Source organism: Podarcis erhardii, assembly GCF_964252035.2.
Source record: "Podarcis erhardii genome assembly, chromosome: 8".
Taxonomy (NCBI): Eukaryota; Metazoa; Chordata; class Lepidosauria; order Squamata; family Lacertidae; genus Podarcis; species Podarcis erhardii.
In genome coordinates, this window is record NC_138499.1 from 79,106,515 (window position 1) to 79,125,014 (window position 18,500).

Sequence of the window (18,500 nt, forward strand, 5' to 3'; positions counted from 1 at the left end):
GGAGACAATTGGAAATTGCAGAGTTTGGAGAAAATGAAGGATAAGGTGCGAGACTGGTTACATTATGCTCAGATTAAAGAAGTTTTTAAAAATGATAAAAAGTTAGGGTTCCAGGTGGAGAAATCGAAGTTAGAAACTGAATTGTTAGAACCAAAGACTAAGGTACTATCTAGAATGTATAACTTGCTGTTAAAATGGAATACACAAGACGAAATGGTTAAATCGGCTCTGATAAAATGGGCACAGGACATTGGGCATAACATTATGTTTGAGGACTGGGAAAGGTTGTGGACCACTGGGCTGAACTTCACCGCATGTAATGCTCTGAAGGAAAATGTTATGAAAATGATATATAGATGGTACATGACCCCAGTTAAACTTGCTAAAATATACCATTCGTCTGATAATAAATGTTGGAAATGTAAAGAAAATGAAGGAACATTCTTTCACCTCTGGTGGACATGCCCTAAGGTGAAGGTCTTCTGGGAAATGATATATAATGAACTGAAAAAGGTATTTAAGTATACCTTCACAAAGAAACCAGAGGCCTTCCTCCTGGGTATTGTCGGCCAGAAGGTGTTAAAGAAGGATCGAACATTTTTCATGTATGCAACAACGGCAGCAAGGATTCTTATCGCAAAAAACTGGAAAACTCAAGATCTACCCACACTGGAAGAGTGGCAGATGCAGCTGATGGACTATATGCAACTGGCCGAGATGACCGGCAGAATCCGTGATCTGGGAGAAGAGAAGATGGAGGAAGACTGGGAGAAATTCAAAATGTATTTACAAAAACATTGTAATTTGGTTGAATCTTAAGAAGGATGCTGCATTATAAAAAACTGCTCACCACTAAATTAGATTTAAATTTGATGAAAAGTGAGACTAAAGAAAATATAGAATTTTTTGGAAGAAGTGCTAGATTATATTTGAATGAATGGACATGAGATTGAAAACAAGTTGATAATTTGTGTGGAAAAATTTTTAACGATGCAAATGGGAGCGGGAGACGTGAGGGAGTCCAAAGAAGTGATGAAATTGTTATGACAGAAATAAGATTGTTTATTATGTGTGCATTTATATTTAAAAACCTTAATAAATATTTATAAAAAAATAAAAATAAAATATATGTGGAATTTGCCATTAGCTCACCAGTGCCATCTAGTGTCACAATTGTATAATACACTTACAACACACTTAAAACACTGTATTTGCAGCCGTGTAGCTGAGTCCCGTCTAAGTCTCAGCCTGTGCAGTTTTGTTTCACTTCTGAAACTCTTAAAAAGTGATTGGTTTTTATATTTTTCTTCTAATTTTTTTTATTTATACATTTATTTATTAAATTTTATACATTTCAATAATTTTACAATCGTTTCAACTTTTCAAAACTCTACTTCCTTTCCCCTCTTTCTGTGGTTCCTTAAATTTATTTTTAATATCTTCTGCATATTCCAAATTAACTTTACTTACTCATTTATTCATCTACTTTAAATATAGATTCTTATAAAACTGTGGGTTATTACAACAATCCTGCCAATGTTCTTATCTATTTACAGTTTGTTTGTAAATATTCAATAAACTATTTCCATACTTTTATAAAAAAATTATATTTTTCAACTGTCCTCTTCAAGATTTTAATGATGAAAAACCCTCTCTGCCCTCTCAGTTGGCTGTTACGTTAAACCCCATAATGATGGTTTTAAGAATTTCCTAACACATCAGTCCATTCATGCTTAAATGGGAGGGGAAAGTGGCTTCTGAAAGTACTTGGCCTAACTATATTCATTCTCTTCCTTGCCCTTAAAGCTGACCTTGAGTTGATGCTTGATCGAGTAAATGACCTAATAGAATTTCGTATCAATGCTGTTCTTCAAGAAATGAGCACTGTGCCCCTTTGCAATCTCCCTGAAGACGATCCACTGACCTGCGAGCAATTCCTTCACATGACAAAGGTATAGTCATCATGTACACCTAGCCTTCACTGAGGAATCAAACCTGTGCCTGAGCTGCGCCACTTTCAGCTGCTTGCATTATTGCATGTCCTTAAATATACACACACACTTCCCTGCACATAGAAATTAAGCATGTCAGGGAAAAGACTAGGCTTCACCTCCTTACTTCTAGTTTTATGAATGGAGTTTGCATTCATAAATGCATAAATGCATTCAAAAAGGGACTGTTTGCATGGTGAAGTCTACAAATCACATGATTGCCTACCTGCAGTATGGTGTAACAGATCAGGTGTAGAACTATGACCTCAGATAAAACTACAGAGTCATTGTTGTTTGTTGTTAGAATTCCTGCTCCATGATTGCAGTCATGGGGTTTTTGTCTATCACATGATGGTGTATGTTTTGACTCCACAGAGTGGGAAGTGATGGAGATAGGATGTTTGTGTTACTGTGTTCCGTGAAGTGGGTCTATTGTCCTTTGTTCTTTTTCTCTTTGCTGTTTGATGCTAGAGAGAGAGGGAGCCATGTTGCAGTGCTCTGTGTGTGTTTATATGTAAATAAAGTAGATTAGCCAAAATGCTGAGTTGCTGAGGTCTGTTACGCAAGCTGTGAAGACTCTGTGAATCCCTAAGTGTGCCGATGTCTGTTAGCATCGGTCGCTGTGATGTTTGGGCAGAAGAAAGCTTTTGAAGCTAACATACAAATGACCAGGAGGGAGAGAACATGCCAGTGGGCATGTGTCTCTGCCAGGGTCCTACTTAAGTGTAGGATGAGCTCCTGACAGTTTAGTCATTTAGTCGTGTCCGACTCTTCATGAGCCCATGAACCAGAGCACGCCAGGCACTCATCTTCCACTGCCTCCTGCAGTTTGGTCAAACTCATTTTAGTAGCTACAAGAACACTGTCCAACCATCTCGTCCTCTGTCGTCCCCTTCTCCTAGTGCCTTCAATCTTTCCCAACATCAGGGTCTTTTCCAGGGAGTCTTCTCTTCTCATGAGGTGGCCAAAGTATTGGAGCCTCAGCTTCACGATCTGTCCTTCCAGTGAGCACTCAGGGCTGATTTCCTTCAGAATGGATAGGTTTGATCTTTTTGCAGTCCATGGGACTCTTAAGAGTCTCCTCCAGCACCATAATTCAAAAGCACCGATTCTTAAGCGATCAGCCTTCTTTATGGTCCAGCTCTCACTTCCATACATCACGACTGGGAAAACCATAGCTTTAACTATATGGACCTTTGTTGGCAAGGTGATGTCTCTGCTTTTTAAGATGCTGTCTAGGTTTGTCATTGTTTTTCTCTCAAGAAGCAGGCGTCTTTTAATTTTCTGACTGCTGACACCATCTGCAGTGATCATGGAGTCATAGGTTCCTTCTGAACAGAGCTAGGTTCTTTTGGATTCATGCAAATACTCATAGTAAAAAATGATTGCAGGCCATTGAAATTTGTTGTTGTTGTTGTTAATGTCCCACCTTTTCCCTAGACAGGGACTCAAAGAGGTGGCTTTATAGTGAAATATAAGTGTGCAATAAAAAACGTTCAGCTGATTTCGGTGTGGGTATGAAGATGCCAATTACCTAATTTTATACTTGATTTGCATGTTGAAAATCATATTCTACCCCTTGGTTTTTCCTGCTTCTAAAATTTATTCCAAAATTGGTCATTATGGAGTATATAAGGGTATACAGGACTTAACATTTTAATTTAGTCTTCTTCTTTTTTTTACCTTTCTTTTAGTTTTTACAATTATGATTCTCATCCGGCTTTTATCTACTCCCCCAAAATCAGAAATATAGTAAAAATTAGCTTTAGTTTCCCATTGTTCTCTATTGTCAGGGGCTGGACAGAGGAGGAGGAATGGTGGAGACTGCCTCCCCATCTGGACCCTTCCAGGGAGGAGGAAGAGGAAGACAGTATAGATTTACAACAGGGATTTGCGGGAGGTCACAGCTCAGAGGCAGATGAGGGGGGAAATTGGGGAATAGTGGGAGAGGAAGACCAGGCAGAGCGGAGAAGCAGCTGGCTGACACATTGTCACTAGAAAGCATTCCAGACCCTACTTGTCCCAGAATCCGGCGAACCTTAAAAGTAGGAGAGCAAAGAGTTCAAAGACTTCTTCTTTGTGGAACAGGAATTCAATGATATATGAAGCTCCCATCATTCCTATGCTGGACCACAAAGCTATCTTCCTAGCCCCCTCACTTGTAAAGCTTAGATCCTCACCATCCTCATCCAAATCTTATTCCTGGTTCCTTATCTTCTCCTTCGTTATTTTTTCAAATACAGAGAAAAAGCTGCTATAGAGTGGATAAAGGAAATGTGGTTGTATGAATCAGTCCCAAAGTCACACATATAGTTGATTATTTGATGGGTACAGGGCTGTGTGTATATCTATTGGCCTCAACTTGATGGGGCACAAGCTGGCAAAACAATCTAAAACTTTTCCCCAATAGTAAAAGTTTATATATCCCCCAAATAAAACTATTCATCACCTATTATGGAGTTCCATCTTGACAGGGCTGAGATGCAGTCTGACTGTTAACTGTTTCTGGCTTTACCAACCAAGACTTAAAGCAGATCCCCTTTGTGACATCACACATGACATCAGAATGTTATGTTTGCATTCAACCTCCTAGACTATCTCCATGCCAACAGCAATGGCCAGTAAACTTCTGCAGCCAAGTAACCATCAGGCTGACTACCCAGTTGTTTCTATCTAGACTATTGGATGTTTAATTTTTGCTCTCATAATCAAAGCCTGAAGAAGAGCTGCGTATAATCTGAAAACCTGCTTCCACTGTTAAAGAAAACTAATTGTCAGGAACTGGATAGAGGAGGAATGGTGGAGACCCCCTCCCCATTCTGACCCTTCCAGGGAGGAGGAAGAGGAAGATAATATAGATTTACAACAGGGGTTTGAGGGAGGTCACAGCTCAGATGCAGATGAAGGGGAAAATTGGGGAATAATGGGAGAGGAAGATTAGGCAGAGCCTGGACCAGAGCACGCCAGGCACTCCTGTCTTCCACTGCCTCCCGCAGTTTGGTCAAACTCACGTTGGTAGCTTCGAGAACACTATCTAGCCATCTCGTCCTCTGTCATCCCCTTCTCCTTGTGCTCTCCATCTTTCCCAACATCAGGGTCTTTTCCAGGGAGTCTTCTCTTCTCATGAGGTGGCCAAAGTCTTGGAGCCTCAGGTTCAGGATCTGTCCTTCCAGCGAGCACTCAGGGCTCATTTCCTTAAGAATGGATAGGTTTGATCTTCTTGCAGTCCATGGGACTCTCAAGAGTCTCCTCCAGCACCATAATTCAAAAGCACCAATTCTTTGGCGATCAGCCTTCTTTATGGTCCAGCTCTCACTTCCATACATCACTACTGGGAAAACTATAGCTTTTACTATACGGACCTTTGTTGGCAAGGTGATGTCTCTACTTTTTAAGATGCTGTCTAGGTGCTAAGGTAAAGGTAAAGGTACCCCTTCCCATACGGGCCAGTCGTGTCCGACTCTAGGGTTGTGCGCCCATCTCACTTAAGAGGCCGGGGGCCAGCGCTGTCCGGAGACACTTCCGGGTCACATGGCCAGCGTGACGAAGCTGCTCTGGCGAGCCAGCACCAGCGCAGCACACGGAAACGCCATTTACCTTCCCGCTATGAAGCGGTACTTATTTATCTACTTGCACTTAAGGGTGCTTTCGAACTGCTAGGTTGGCAGGAGCTGGGACCGAAAGACAGGAGCTCACCCCGCCGCGGGGATTCGAACCGCCGACCATACGATAGGCAAGTCCTAGGCGCTGAGGTTTTACCCACAGCGCCACCCGCTTCCCTCTGTCTAGGTGCTAGGTGAATATAAAATGGAAGAATGGTATAAAGAGGTGTGGGATATGGTTATTAATGATAAATTAACATGTGCCATTAAGCTAAGACGGGGATATGCAGGAGAAATGATTTTGAGGAAATATGGAAGGCGTTTGTAGAATTTGTACTGTTAAAACGGAAAGGGGTCAAACCATTGCAAGAGGTGTTGAAATTTTGGGAGGTTGGATAGTTACAACAGAATGGTCTCGGTGGTGGGGTGCATACATTTATTCTTATTTGTTTATTATTATTACTTTGTCAAAATAAAAAAGAAGATTTAAAAAAGAAAAAAGAAAAGAATAAAATAAATTTAAATGATATTGGCATTTTTGCAGGAACTCTGTATGAAGGGAGCATGCACTTTGCACCTGAAAAGCTCATTGGTGGAGGAAGCAGCAAATGAGCTTATCAACATGTTACTGGACACGGAGGGGCAAATCAGAGGGGATTCTGGCAATAAGTTTCTGGGTGGAAGCAGCAATGAGGAAATGCATGAAGGTAAGGACTGGCATTCCACCATATGTTAACTCATAGTCTATTTCAGGTATGGGAAATCTCTGGCTTGTGGGCCAGTCTTGGCTATCCATGTGTTCTAACTTGGCCTGCAAGGCTATTTCCCCTCCAACCACGCCCACACACCCATCAGCTGACGTCACCAGTGATGTCAGCTGAGGGGTGAGAGGATGGGGCATTCGCTGCATGCCCTATTCCCAGCAGAGAAGAGGATTGCATAGCCAAGGCAGCAGGATGTCAGCTGAACTGGAGAAGCACGCGAGCTGCTTCAAACAGCACTTTTGCGAAGCGCTTTAAGGCAGCTCCTTCAGTCTCGTTTCAGCTGAAATGGGGCTGTGGAAGCTGCTGTAAAATGCTTCACAAAAACATTACCCAAGAGGTTTCAAATATTTCTTTTGAAAGTGGGTGGTCGGTGGTCGGAAGAAAGGTTACCCCCTACCTTATTGTTGTCACTGCCATTTGCAAGAGAAGAATGTGAGTCTTAAATGGGTGAGGGTAGAGACTCAGAAAGGCTTTTGCAAGTCTCCTCTCCCTGAAGTTCAGAGGGAAAAGGACTTAAAAGATAAATGGGAGGAGACTTGCATACACCTTTGCCAGTCTCCCGCCTTCCTTTTTAAGTCCCCGATCTTGCTCCGATCTTTATGGGGTGGGGGACCCACAATGACCGCTCCCCACTTAAAACGGGGGGCACCCTTTGCGTGTATGCGTGCAGCCCCTAGATCTGGAGCGGCTCCATCAGCATAGGCTTGACTTGCCTTCCCTCAGGTGGGATACCTGGAGGTCTCCGCCTACCTCAGTCAGTTGTCCAATCCCACCTGGGGGAAGCGTTGCCAAGGAGACCAGGCCAGGTAGGGGAGGGACTACCTGCCCACACAATAGAGGGAGGATCTTACCTGGGAATCCTCACTTGGCTCAAGAGCTTCTCCCACCCTACCCACCCTCAGTTAATGTCTTATTTTGCAGGTTAACTTTTCTTCACAGGTTTTGCAGGTTAACTTTTCTTCACAGGTATGCGGGCGCTGCTACGTCAAGGTCGCTGTTAAAGGGCCGGAAAGGAATTTCCCTGCATTGGCAGGTTTCGCCTTTCCCATAGCAAAACGTCACAACTTTGGCGGTATCAGGCCTTGGGCGGAATCCTTTAGTCCATCTTCCTCTTTGCGGCGGCGATACCAGGGTTCCCCGTTAAAGGGGTTTTTGAAGGGAGGCTTTGACCGTACGCCGAAAGGTCGTCATTGCTCTCCCCTGCGGCGGCGTAACGGGGGCGGCTATCTCTGCTTGAATATATGTTCTCCAGAGCCGGCCCATCCCCCACACAAACACTGGATAACCCTGATGCTTCCTAGGTCCCCAGCTGGGGACTGGGGAGGGAGAACGCCCAATGCCTGAGCCAAGGTCTACCCACATTTGAAATTTAATAAAATTGTAGCCAATTTAATCCCATAGCACGTTGTCTAGAGTCGTTATTCCACATGACGGGGGGAACGGGACCGCTCGGGATCTGGGGGGCTCCGCCTGTCCACGCAAAAGTGCTTGCGCAGGCTTCTTCCCACTTGCCTTTTAAGATCAGAGCAAAAGAGGTTTTGACAGGTGGGCGCCCCATGCAGAGAAACTCAACACTGAGATTTCAGAAAATGCATGCGAGCAGAGTGCTCATAATATGACATTGATGGATAATTTCCTTGTTGTACTGTGCTGTGTTTTGTACAAGCTAGTAACTGAAATAATTCTGTGCAGTTGTAGTTGCTCTTTGTAATGTTTAATGAAAATAATAATACTAACTTTTAAAAAGAGAAAAAGAAATAGTAATTCCTGTCTGAAACTGCACTAGGCATTGCTCATACACTTTCAGGCTTATATCTGCAACCAAAAGTTCTAAAAAAATTGTTCTTAAAAAGAGAAAGGAAAGTTGAGGTTCTCAGGCAATTCTGTACCTGGTCAATTTTGTGTGTGGATTGTCTGCACTCCTGAAGCATCACAGTATCGTTACGAGCCATTATGAACAGCCCAATGTATAACATGGGGCATATCAGTTCTGACTCATATTAACTAGCTAATTACATAAGTGTTTGACAAGAAAAAGTGAGAGAAAGAGACAGAGACAGACAGACAAACACACACCAAAGATCTGTAAGGGGGCGGGTGCATGTGTAATCACTAGTCCCAATTTCATTGTGAGTGCTTCCCCCCTCCCCTTATTGCACAGGGAAGGTCTGCATAAAGCTTCTATTCATATCCACACAGAACTTTCTGTGCGACTGAGGACTCAGGCACCTTTGCTGTGCAACACAGTCAAGATTAAGGACTGTCTGCTCAGAAGGCTACTGACTTAACTCCACTGAAATATACTCGGAGTCGAGAGTGGATTTCATGCTCTTTATTCAGCTCATAGTGGTGAGGAGGAATGGAAGTTCCCCCACAATATCTGCTTTATATACATTATTTACACAATGGGCTGCACGTGATTGGCTAATTCCGGGATTCTCCTGTAGGCCAATCAGGTTGTGGATTCACTTCCACCTGGAGCTGGATTGGGTGGCTCCTAAGGACCAATCATTCTGCTGCATTGTTCTAGGACCAATCAGACTGCTGCATTCTGAATCCTATTGTTCTAGGACCAATCAGACTGCTGCATTTTGGATCCTATTCAACTCAGTACATAACACTCACTGATTACTGTTCCCAGGAGCGGAAGAGGATGGGCCATCAGATCCCTTAGCATCCTCGCACACAGCTAGCCAGATGTCAGCAGGCTTGTCTTCCCCCTTGACCAAGAAAAAGAAGAGGGAAATGGAAATGCTAGAGGAAGAAGCCCAAGAGCTGCTGTCCCATTTCAACCACCGCAACGTGGATGCTCTTCTGAAAGTTACTCGCAACACCCTGGAGGCCATGCGGAGGCGCATCCAAGCCTCTTCTATGTTCAGCTTCTTAGGTAAGTCTCGCGCCATGCTCAGCAGAAACAGCTGGGCATAGCAAAACCACGGTTAAAATTTCAAACATCCCATCTTCTTACAAGCTGTTGTTGATGGAACTGGCTGTTGGTGGTCTTAGGTGAGACTGCACAGTTGAGTGGTACAATATTTGGCTTGCTTAAAGCTTTACCAGATCAGCCAAGGCCAGCTCAAGAGATTTTGCCACCTGAGGCAAAGGGCTAGCTGTTGCCTTACTTCCCCAATTCCATGTTGAAAAGCTCATTAGGCTGGCAGCTGAATCTTTCCCCTAACATACTGTATTTCACTGTCCCCCAGATGTTTTTTTTTAAAAAAATATTTTTATTGGTTTTTAACATACAAAATTATAAAACATACCACACAATTTATCACAAACACATTCTTATTGGACTTCCATGAGCACCTCTGATAATCCTCCGTCTTAATCACCTCTTACGCATTTCCTAACTTACTATTGCCTTTACATCTCTTAACATATCGCATCTCTTCTCCATTTTTGCAATATTTCTAATATTATTCCTCACAGAACTTCTTGCAAACCTACAAACGTCATCTGATCATCACAAATACTTTGAGACTACAATTCCCATCATTCCTGACCACTGGCCCTGCTAGCTAGGGATTATGGGAGTTGTAGGCCAAAACATCTGGAGGGCTGAGTTTGAGGAAGCCTGCCTTAGGGGATACAGAACAGGCTGCATGCTGCTATTTGAACCGGCAATGGACTTACCATATTTTTCGCTCTATAAGACTCCCTTTTTCCCTCCTAAAAAGTAAGGGGAAATGTGTGTGCATCTTATGGAGCGAATGCAGGCTGCGCAGCTATCCCAGAAGCCAGAACAGTAAGAGGGATTGCTGCTTTCACTGCGCAGCGATCCCTCTTGCTGTTCTGGCTTCTGAGATTCAGAATATTTTTTTTCTTGTTTTCCTCCTCCAAAAACTAGGTGCGTCTTATGGTCTGGTGCGTTTTATAGAGCAAAAAATACGTTATCTCCTGGACAAGTTTTAATTTTTAGCATTGAGGCTGATTATTCCATCCTCTGCATCTTCCCACCGACTTGTGTGCTACACCATAGTCTATGCACAAAGCAGACTTTAGCAATCAAACAGAGCAGATAAGATTCCCAGGGCACACAATCTGCTTCCCCTTGACATCAGTGGGATAACCTCCTCCGATGCTAATGGAGGTGGACTGTAGCTTCCTGAATATTGCTCTTTCATGCAAAAGGGGGAAAGAATGCAGACAGATTGGGGACAAAGGTGCTTTGAAGTTCTGCAGTGCATTGAAAATACATGCTAGTGCTTTCTTTATGAACCGCTGTGGGTTTTGATGAGGAGCATGGTTAAATAATCCTAGATGTCTATGTTGACAGAATGCTGCTGTTTAATCAGAGACGATATGGCGTCAAGCAGACTTATGCTCTCTCAGCATGGACACCACACGCAACCTTGTTTGCCAGCACACTGAGACACAGTGTGTGGGCCACAACGCAAGTGCTGCAAATCCTAGCATACGCCCGCAATACAGATTTGTTCTAGTGAAGGCACATCATGGGAACGTCTATTGAGGATTGGGTGGGTGTTGGGTGTGCTTCTGCCGCACATCTAATCTCCACTGTCAGATTGTTATGGTGGTCATCTCCTCTTCAGGGCTGCATGGCTAGCATGAGCTGGTGGACGTGGATAATGGGCATCATGTGTGCAGGGTTTGTCTGTGCTGAGTCATATAAGGATTTACTAGGAATATTTCTTTTTTTAGTTTACCACCCCAAGCCAAACAAGAACCAAGCGCACCTCCAGTGGAAACACTTTTGGAGTGTCACCAAGTCATCTGTGTCAGGGACTGGACTGAAGAGGAATGGTGGGGGCCGCCCCCTTCTCCTGAACCTTCCTGAGAACAGGAAGATAGTATAGATTTAGAACAGTGGTTTGCAGAAGGGCATAGTTCAGAGGCTGCAGAGGGCAGAAGCTGGGAAATACTGGAAGGGGAGAGCAGGAAGAAGGAGAAGTACCGGGGAGAGCCAGCTGACATACTCAGTGTCCTTGGAAAACATTCCTGCCCCTGCTCTCCCCAGACCAGATGGGCATTGAGGGTATTAGAACAGAGAGCTCAGAGGCAGAAAGCTCAGATTAACCGACGCAGGAGTGACGTCAAATAAGGGAGACATAGGGGGGTGGGGGTGGGACTTTACTTGGAGCAACACCATCATTGAATAGAGGCTACATTTTTTCTCCCTCTCTGTGAATACTGAATAAATTATGTGGTAAGGACTCTTTGTATTTATCTGCATTTTTGGCTGCCACTGGGGGAGGGATAGGGTTCCCTGACGTCTTGACACCTGGGAGATTCTTATTTTTCTTCAGCAGACTGTCCTGAATTAATAATGGGTTGTCTGTCTTGCTGTCAGGGACTGTGCTGCAGAGGGCTGTACTGAGGAGGAATGTTGGGAGCCTTGCCCCCCCCCTTTCCTGATCTGGATCTTGCATCTTCCCAGGAGCAGGAGGACAATATAGATTTGGAACAGTGGTTTGCAGAGGGACATAGTTCAGAAGGCAGAAGCTAGAAGGCGAAAAACTGGAAGGGAGAGGGTTAACAGATTCACAGTCTCTAGACAGCATTCCTCCACCGCCCTCCCCAAAGTCGAGAAGAGCTCAGAAAGTGGCAGAACAGAAAACACAGAGGGTATAAACTCAGATTATGGGATACAGAAGTGACGTAGATTAATAGGGACAGAAGGGGGTGGAATCCTTAATTGGGAGCACCGCCATTACTAGGAGATGTGTTCTTTGTTCTCTCGCTATGATTATTATAGCTTCTAACTGGTAAGAAGACTTCTTTTCCTTTGTCCTGCTTATCTACTGCCATGGGGGAGAAAGCTGATTCCCCGAAGCCTGACACTAGCCTTTCTTTTTAGATAAGGAGAGTGCCTCCAAGCAGAGACAGAGTGCTCAGCCCATCTTTAAGGCTAGTGTTATCCTTTCCATTCCAAATTTTGCTATGATGCCCACACTCGAGGAAGTACAGCAAACGCTCAACAAGGCTGTGGACTGCATTGTAAGCGTCATGAAAGGAGTTGGCCAGTGGAGCAAGGAGAGGCTATCCAAGGTATGGCACCTCTGTGTTTCTGATAACTTTCCTGATAAGATACATTCAGGTTTGGGTACCACATAATCTCCCTCTCCCCTTTGTTTCTGCCCAGCAAAAGATGCTAGAAAGTAAAATGGCTGCTTTGCGAAATGAAGGAGACAGCGATTCTGAGACTGAAATGAGACAAACTGAAGTTGGAAATATCCTTGGTAATACTTTGCAGCGATTCTGTATGAATCTTGCCTTTATTAGATATACTGGCAGAAATCTGTACTTTTAAAATTGTTATTAAAACTTAAGGAACTTTCACGGTAACTTAGATCTCCTAAGCAAGTGGAGTTTACAAGGGTTCTGCATAATTTTGGAGGAATTCCTGAGCAGGATCCTGCAAGCAGGCTGACGTGTTCAACTCAGGATGATTTTTGCATGTTAAAACATCAGCAAAAACAGATGCACTAGTCCCCATGTGTATTTTTTGCCACATTCTATAATATATGGAGTCCCTCAAAGCCTGAAGTGAGGTGTAGCTTGTCAACGTAAAAATAAATAAATGTCAAGAGACCTGGTTTGGAATCCATATTTAACAAATAAATAAGATAACAGAATCACCAGGAGAAGATTGAAATGCTCTCAAGGAAGCAATTGAACCAAGAGCCTATTACTTAACTTAGCATCAATATACTGCAAAGCTATCAGCATGTAATTTTAGGCTGTGCTTAAGTTTTTAGAACGGTCAGCACAATATATAATGAAGATGTGTTTTGAAATTCGTGATTTTGTCTCTGAGGCCTAATGTATTAATGTGACGATTGCAACTTTTTCCCGCTCAAGACACTGCTTCAGATACAGCCTCTCTGATCTTGCCTTCTTCTGTCCAAAACAAGAACTACTACAAAAGCATTTCAGAGAATAAGGAAATAATTAAGCTGATGTCCGTTCTTAGCACATCTATCAATTCCACCAAAAGGGTAAGTAAATGTGTACAGGGGATCTTTAAGTGAGGTGGCTGGTGAAAAGGAAGCAACCAAATTGGGAAGAGTCACAGAAAGGGATGGGGAGGAAAGTACATGGAAAGCAAGAGGAAGAGGAGGAGGAGGAAGGAATTGGCAGAAGTCAATGGAAAAATGGGACTGCAAAGCATTGTAAGGAGTGTCAGTTTGCATTTCTTAGTGCAGAAAGTATTGATCTGATGTGTAGAGATCTTTCCTATTCTAATTAGTTCAAGAGGGTTCTGGAAGCTTCTCTATGTGAAAGAAACAAGCAGAAGGTTCATGATGTTTGGGTTATTCCTTCAGAGAAGCTGAGTACAGCTGGCTTAAACTGGTCCTGTTATCTCTTCTGTCAAGGTCATGCTGACTATAGTAATAGGCCAGAAGGAGCCTGGGTTTCACTCTTTCTATCTCTTCCCTTCTGGTGTGTTCTGTATATAGTATGCTTAGTGTTAAGTTCCAGCTTTGTTATAAGTTATTGTAAGTTTAAGTCTGCTGCAACTGGATTTCTTACGGACAGTGCCAATCCTGATTGGATTGGATTTGTTACCATTGTGCTCATTTGCCTTCAGTAGCAGTAAAGTTCTGCTGGATTAAATACAATTGCCTCTGGTCTATTTTTTGGGAATCCTGTCACGTATTTAAGTTTTTACTATATGTCGGAATCTGCTCTGGATCAATATTGAGTAGAATTTCCATAACAAGGAGAGGGTGGCAGAATGCAACTATTGTCTGACCTGGGCAGCCTTCTGAGCTAGCAGAATTCCACAGTCACCAAAATGGGGGGGAAAACAACAAATAAATCTCATTGGCTATAGGTGCTTAACTACCGTATTTTTTGCACCATAACACTCACGTTTTTCCTCCTAGAAAGTAAGGGGAAATGTCTGTGCGTGTTATGGAGGGAATGCCTACGGGTGGCATGCCTACGGATTTTCCTCCTCTAAAAACTACGTGCGTGCTATGGTCGGGTGCGTGTTATAGAGTGAAAAATACGGTACTTTTGCTTTTGGCTTTGTGACTTTCCTTACATTGTGAAGGAAAACACCCTATCAAGAGCTTTGTCTCAATACATGCCTGAAGGCCTTTTCTGTACCAGACCAGGAATGGAAGGGCTGTTCTGGGTCCCTTCCATTTCCAGCCAACCAAACCCATATTGCAACACGGCATATGATTCCGCCATTCTGCAGAGAGCATCTTTGTTTGTTCGTTAAGCCCTTCAAGACTGCAGGGTTCGCATACAGGAGCTAGAAAGAAATAGTGACCTTTTTGGACTATATAAGAGCCAGTTGAGATAGGACCTTTTTCTTGGTTCGCAATGCTGGTCTGTTTGCATGTTTGGGAGCATGTAGTTTTAACCTTTTGCAATTTATGTATACTGTAAATTAGATTTTTTTTTTTGTGATTGTGGATGTTGCTTTGACTGAGCACACAACTCCATGCTAAGCTACTTGAATAAAAGCAACATTACAAACCTTTCCTAAGAACACTTTTTGAAGGTTTGCAACTTCTTTTTAATATTTTTAAATTGATTTTATTCCATATTACATCACAATGCAAATATACCAAAGCCATCCTCACATCATCCCCATCCCCACATATATTTATCATTTATATCCTCAATCAAACGTAATATTCTTTTGTTCCTCCCCCCCTTCCCTCCGCCCCCACTCGATTTCCTCTACATTCTGAGATTACATTTATCTTGCATTCTGCAAACTTCTCAGTTCATCTATGTATACTTATTGTCCTTCCTTACTAACTTACATTCCCTCAGATACTTTACATTTTCATCTAGGCATATTAGCATATCTTTTTTTGAGCAATATTTTTCCATATATTCATCAAAACATTTCCACTCCTTTTTAAATTTTTGATTCGATTGATTTCTTATAATATCTGTTAGTTTTGTCAAAGCTAAGTATTTATTTAATTTACAAATCCATTCCTCCCTTGAAGGTAGAGTTTGTGATTTGCATTTAGCAGCAATCACTACTCTAGCTGTCGTACTATTTCTTCTCCATCAATCCAAGGAGATATACCTCTGGTTTTTAAAATTATTGATATGTTCAGCATCTTCTTTAATTCTTCATGTATTACTGTCCAGAATTTCTTGATTTCCTCACATCTCCACCACATATGTATTGTTGTTCCTATTTCTTTACCACATCTCCAACAAATTTCAGTTTATATATCTTTGCCAACCTAGCTGATGTTAGGTACCACCTGTGGAACATCTTAACAAAATTTTATTTGATTGTGTATGAGGTGGTAAATCGAATAGCTTCTTGCCAGAGTTTCTCCCATTGCTCTAGATAAATAGTATGGCCAACATCTTGGGCCCATTTTATCATCGTTTCTTTCACTTCTTCATCCATCAATTCCTAGTCCAGTAGGAGATTATATGTTTTAGATAACAATTTCTTATTATTCTGAATTATTGTAATATTGAATTTTGAGTCCTCTTTTGCAAAGCCTTTCTTTTGATCAGAATTAAATATACTCCTTTTTGAAGGTTCACAACTTATTTGGGTTTGTTTTCATTCTAATCTTAACTCTTCCTGCACATTTTTCCTAGGAACCAGGTAAAACATTGTAGTGGAGCTAGCTTATTCAGCCGCCTTACTTTGTGACTTGTTAATGTTTCAGGAAGTCCTTGCAGCCTTGGAGCGCTTCAGATGTTACCATCACATCTGGCAGAGAGAGAAAGAGGAAACCATTGAAAACTTCATCAAAGGAAGCCCTCTGCTCTCTGAATTTGAATCCCAAATTCTATATTACAGAGATTTAGAACTCGAAATTAACTCTGAGCCTGAATACATATGTGTGGGAACAGTTGCGCTATTTACAGGTATGGTGATTTAATATTCAAATGCCATCAAATTCATGCTAGTCTCCTTTGCATTTCCGAATCTTGCTTAAAACAAAAAGGGTGCAATCCATCACACACCTCCCTGAGAGTAAATCCCATTGAACTCATATATAGCATTTGTGTTGTAAATGTCACTCCTTTTGCTCTACCTATTGGTTCTAATGAACGTATAGTCGTACCTTGGAAGTCAAATGGAATCCGTTCCAGAAGTCTATTTGACTTCCAAAACATTCGGAAACCAAAGCACGGCTTCTGGTTGGCTGCTGTGTAAGCCCCGTCAGACGTTCAGCTTCCAAAAATAGTTTGCAAACCAGAACAGTCACTTCTGGGTTTGCGGCGTTTGGGAGCCAACATGTTCGGGAGTTATATTGTTCCGAAACCAAGGGTTGACTGTATATTAGGTAAAGGGACCCCTGACCATTAGGTCCAGTCGTGGCCGACTCTGGGGTTGTGGCGCTCATCTCACTTTATTGGCCGAGGGAGCCGGCGTACAGCTTCCAGGTCATGTGGCCAGCATAACTAAGCCGCTTCTGGCGAACCAGAGCAGCGCACGGAAACGCCGTTTACCTTCCCACTGGAGCGGGAATTTATCTACTTGCACTTTGACGTGCTTTCGAACTGCTAGGTTGGCGGGAGCAGGGACTGAGCAATGGGACCTCACCCCGTCGTGGGGATTCGAACCACCGACCTTCTGATTGGCAAGTCCTAGGCTCTGTGGTTTAACCCACAGCGCCATCCGCATCCCATGACTGTATTATTACAATGCATTATAAAAGCTATTTTGTTTTTGGTCCCTTCTCTCCAAATTCATGGAATGGAAAAAGGAGGAGGGGTGGATTCAGGAAGGGGTGTGTCACTACTTCCTTAGTTAGCTGTCACTGAATGATTTTTTTGTTCCCTCAGCGGATCTGAAATTGGCCCTAACAACAGAAACCAAGGCTTGGATGGTTGCGTTTGGACGTCACTGTAACAAGAAGTACAGGACAGAGATGGAAAACATATTTACCTTTGTAGAGGAAATCAGCAAGAAACTGAACCGTCCGATTAAAGACTTGGATGACATAAGGATAGCAATGGCCGCCTTAAAAGAGATCCGAGAGCAGCAGATCCCCATAGACTTCCAAGTGGGACCAATTGAGGTAGTTGGAAAGGGATCCTGTACCCATTTCCTGATGTGATCTTTGGTGCTGAATTGTGTCTGTCCCCTGCGGCCCCATCCTGGCCCTCAACTCAGGGTCCTATCACAGTCTGCTGTGCTCTTTTGTTTATTTTATATATTCCCTCCCCCCAATGCAATTTAATATCCTGCCTTTCTCTCCTAGTGAAATTTCAAGGCAGCTAAGAACATCAAAACAATAAAATGGCACATAAAAAAACAAATTAAATTTAAATGCTGATCAAACCAATTTTCCTCCCCATACCTGATGTTGATGCAAAGTTATGGACTCCTTTATACCTCCCCTCCATTTTACAAACAAATTAGGTATTTTATATATTTCTCCACGGCTTAATCTGCTATTGTATGTTTATGATGGGGCTCATTATCGCTTCAACTAACACAGTAGTACAGGGTCCATCGAAAGGATGGCTTGAAATCATTTTGGACAACAGTGTTTCACATGAGATGTTAATGATTTTACCTTGGTCACTATTTAACTGTTTAGTGACATGACAGGTTGTGCAAAATGTTCCTTGCTTTGGTGGATGTTGAAAAGCGACATTGAATTCTCTAGAAAAAAGACAGGATATGCAATTTTTGCAAGGCAGGTTTTTCTGATTTCTAGCAGATCCTTTCAGATCCTCCTAGCATTACTGTTCAGACAATCATATATGAAGAAGCCTTTGGCTGCGTACATACTCCATTTGTTCCTCCCTTTGCATGACGAAGCAAACAAGCCAAGAACTCTACCATTAACTATAGTTTCTCATATCACCCAGATTGGGTAACTATGGTTAGTGGGTTTAGAACACTATTCTGTCTTGTTCTGAAACCACTGATCCATGTTTCCCAATTTGAGTGAAATGAGAAATTATCATTAATGGAAGACTATCTGGTTATTTTGCTTGCTTGTGCAAATGGAGTTATTATATAATACCCCGGCTTCCAACAAAATATTAAAATACAGTAATGCATCAAACATTAAAAGCTTCTCTAAACAGGGTTGCCTTCAGATGTCTTCTAAAAGTCTGGTAGTTGTTGTTCTCTTTGACATCTGGTGGGAGGGTGTTCCACAGGGCGGGCGCCACTACCGAGAAGGCCCTCTGCTTGGTTCCCTGTAACTTGGCTT

At 42.6% G+C, this 18,500-nt stretch overlaps 1 protein-coding gene across 1 annotated transcript in view; it reads left to right on the plus strand.

Moving 5' to 3' along the window:
- The window catches only part of DNAH5 (dynein axonemal heavy chain 5), a gene marked incomplete at its 5' end in the record, with an annotated part of 188,985 nt that overhangs the window by 46,057 nt on the left and 124,428 nt on the right, over positions 1 to 18,500 (plus strand). The window contains 8 exons of the mRNA XM_081873195.1: positions 1,807 to 1,952; positions 6,138 to 6,300; positions 8,999 to 9,244; positions 12,179 to 12,369; positions 12,464 to 12,560; positions 13,183 to 13,319; positions 15,990 to 16,191; positions 17,116 to 17,351. Of these exons, the coding sequence (XP_081729321.1) occupies positions 1,807 to 1,952; positions 6,138 to 6,300; positions 8,999 to 9,244; positions 12,179 to 12,369; positions 12,464 to 12,560; positions 13,183 to 13,319; positions 15,990 to 16,191; positions 17,116 to 17,351 (1,418 nt within the window). The remainder of the gene's footprint in view (positions 1 to 1,806; positions 1,953 to 6,137; positions 6,301 to 8,998; positions 9,245 to 12,178; positions 12,370 to 12,463; positions 12,561 to 13,182; positions 13,320 to 15,989; positions 16,192 to 17,115; positions 17,352 to 18,500) is intronic.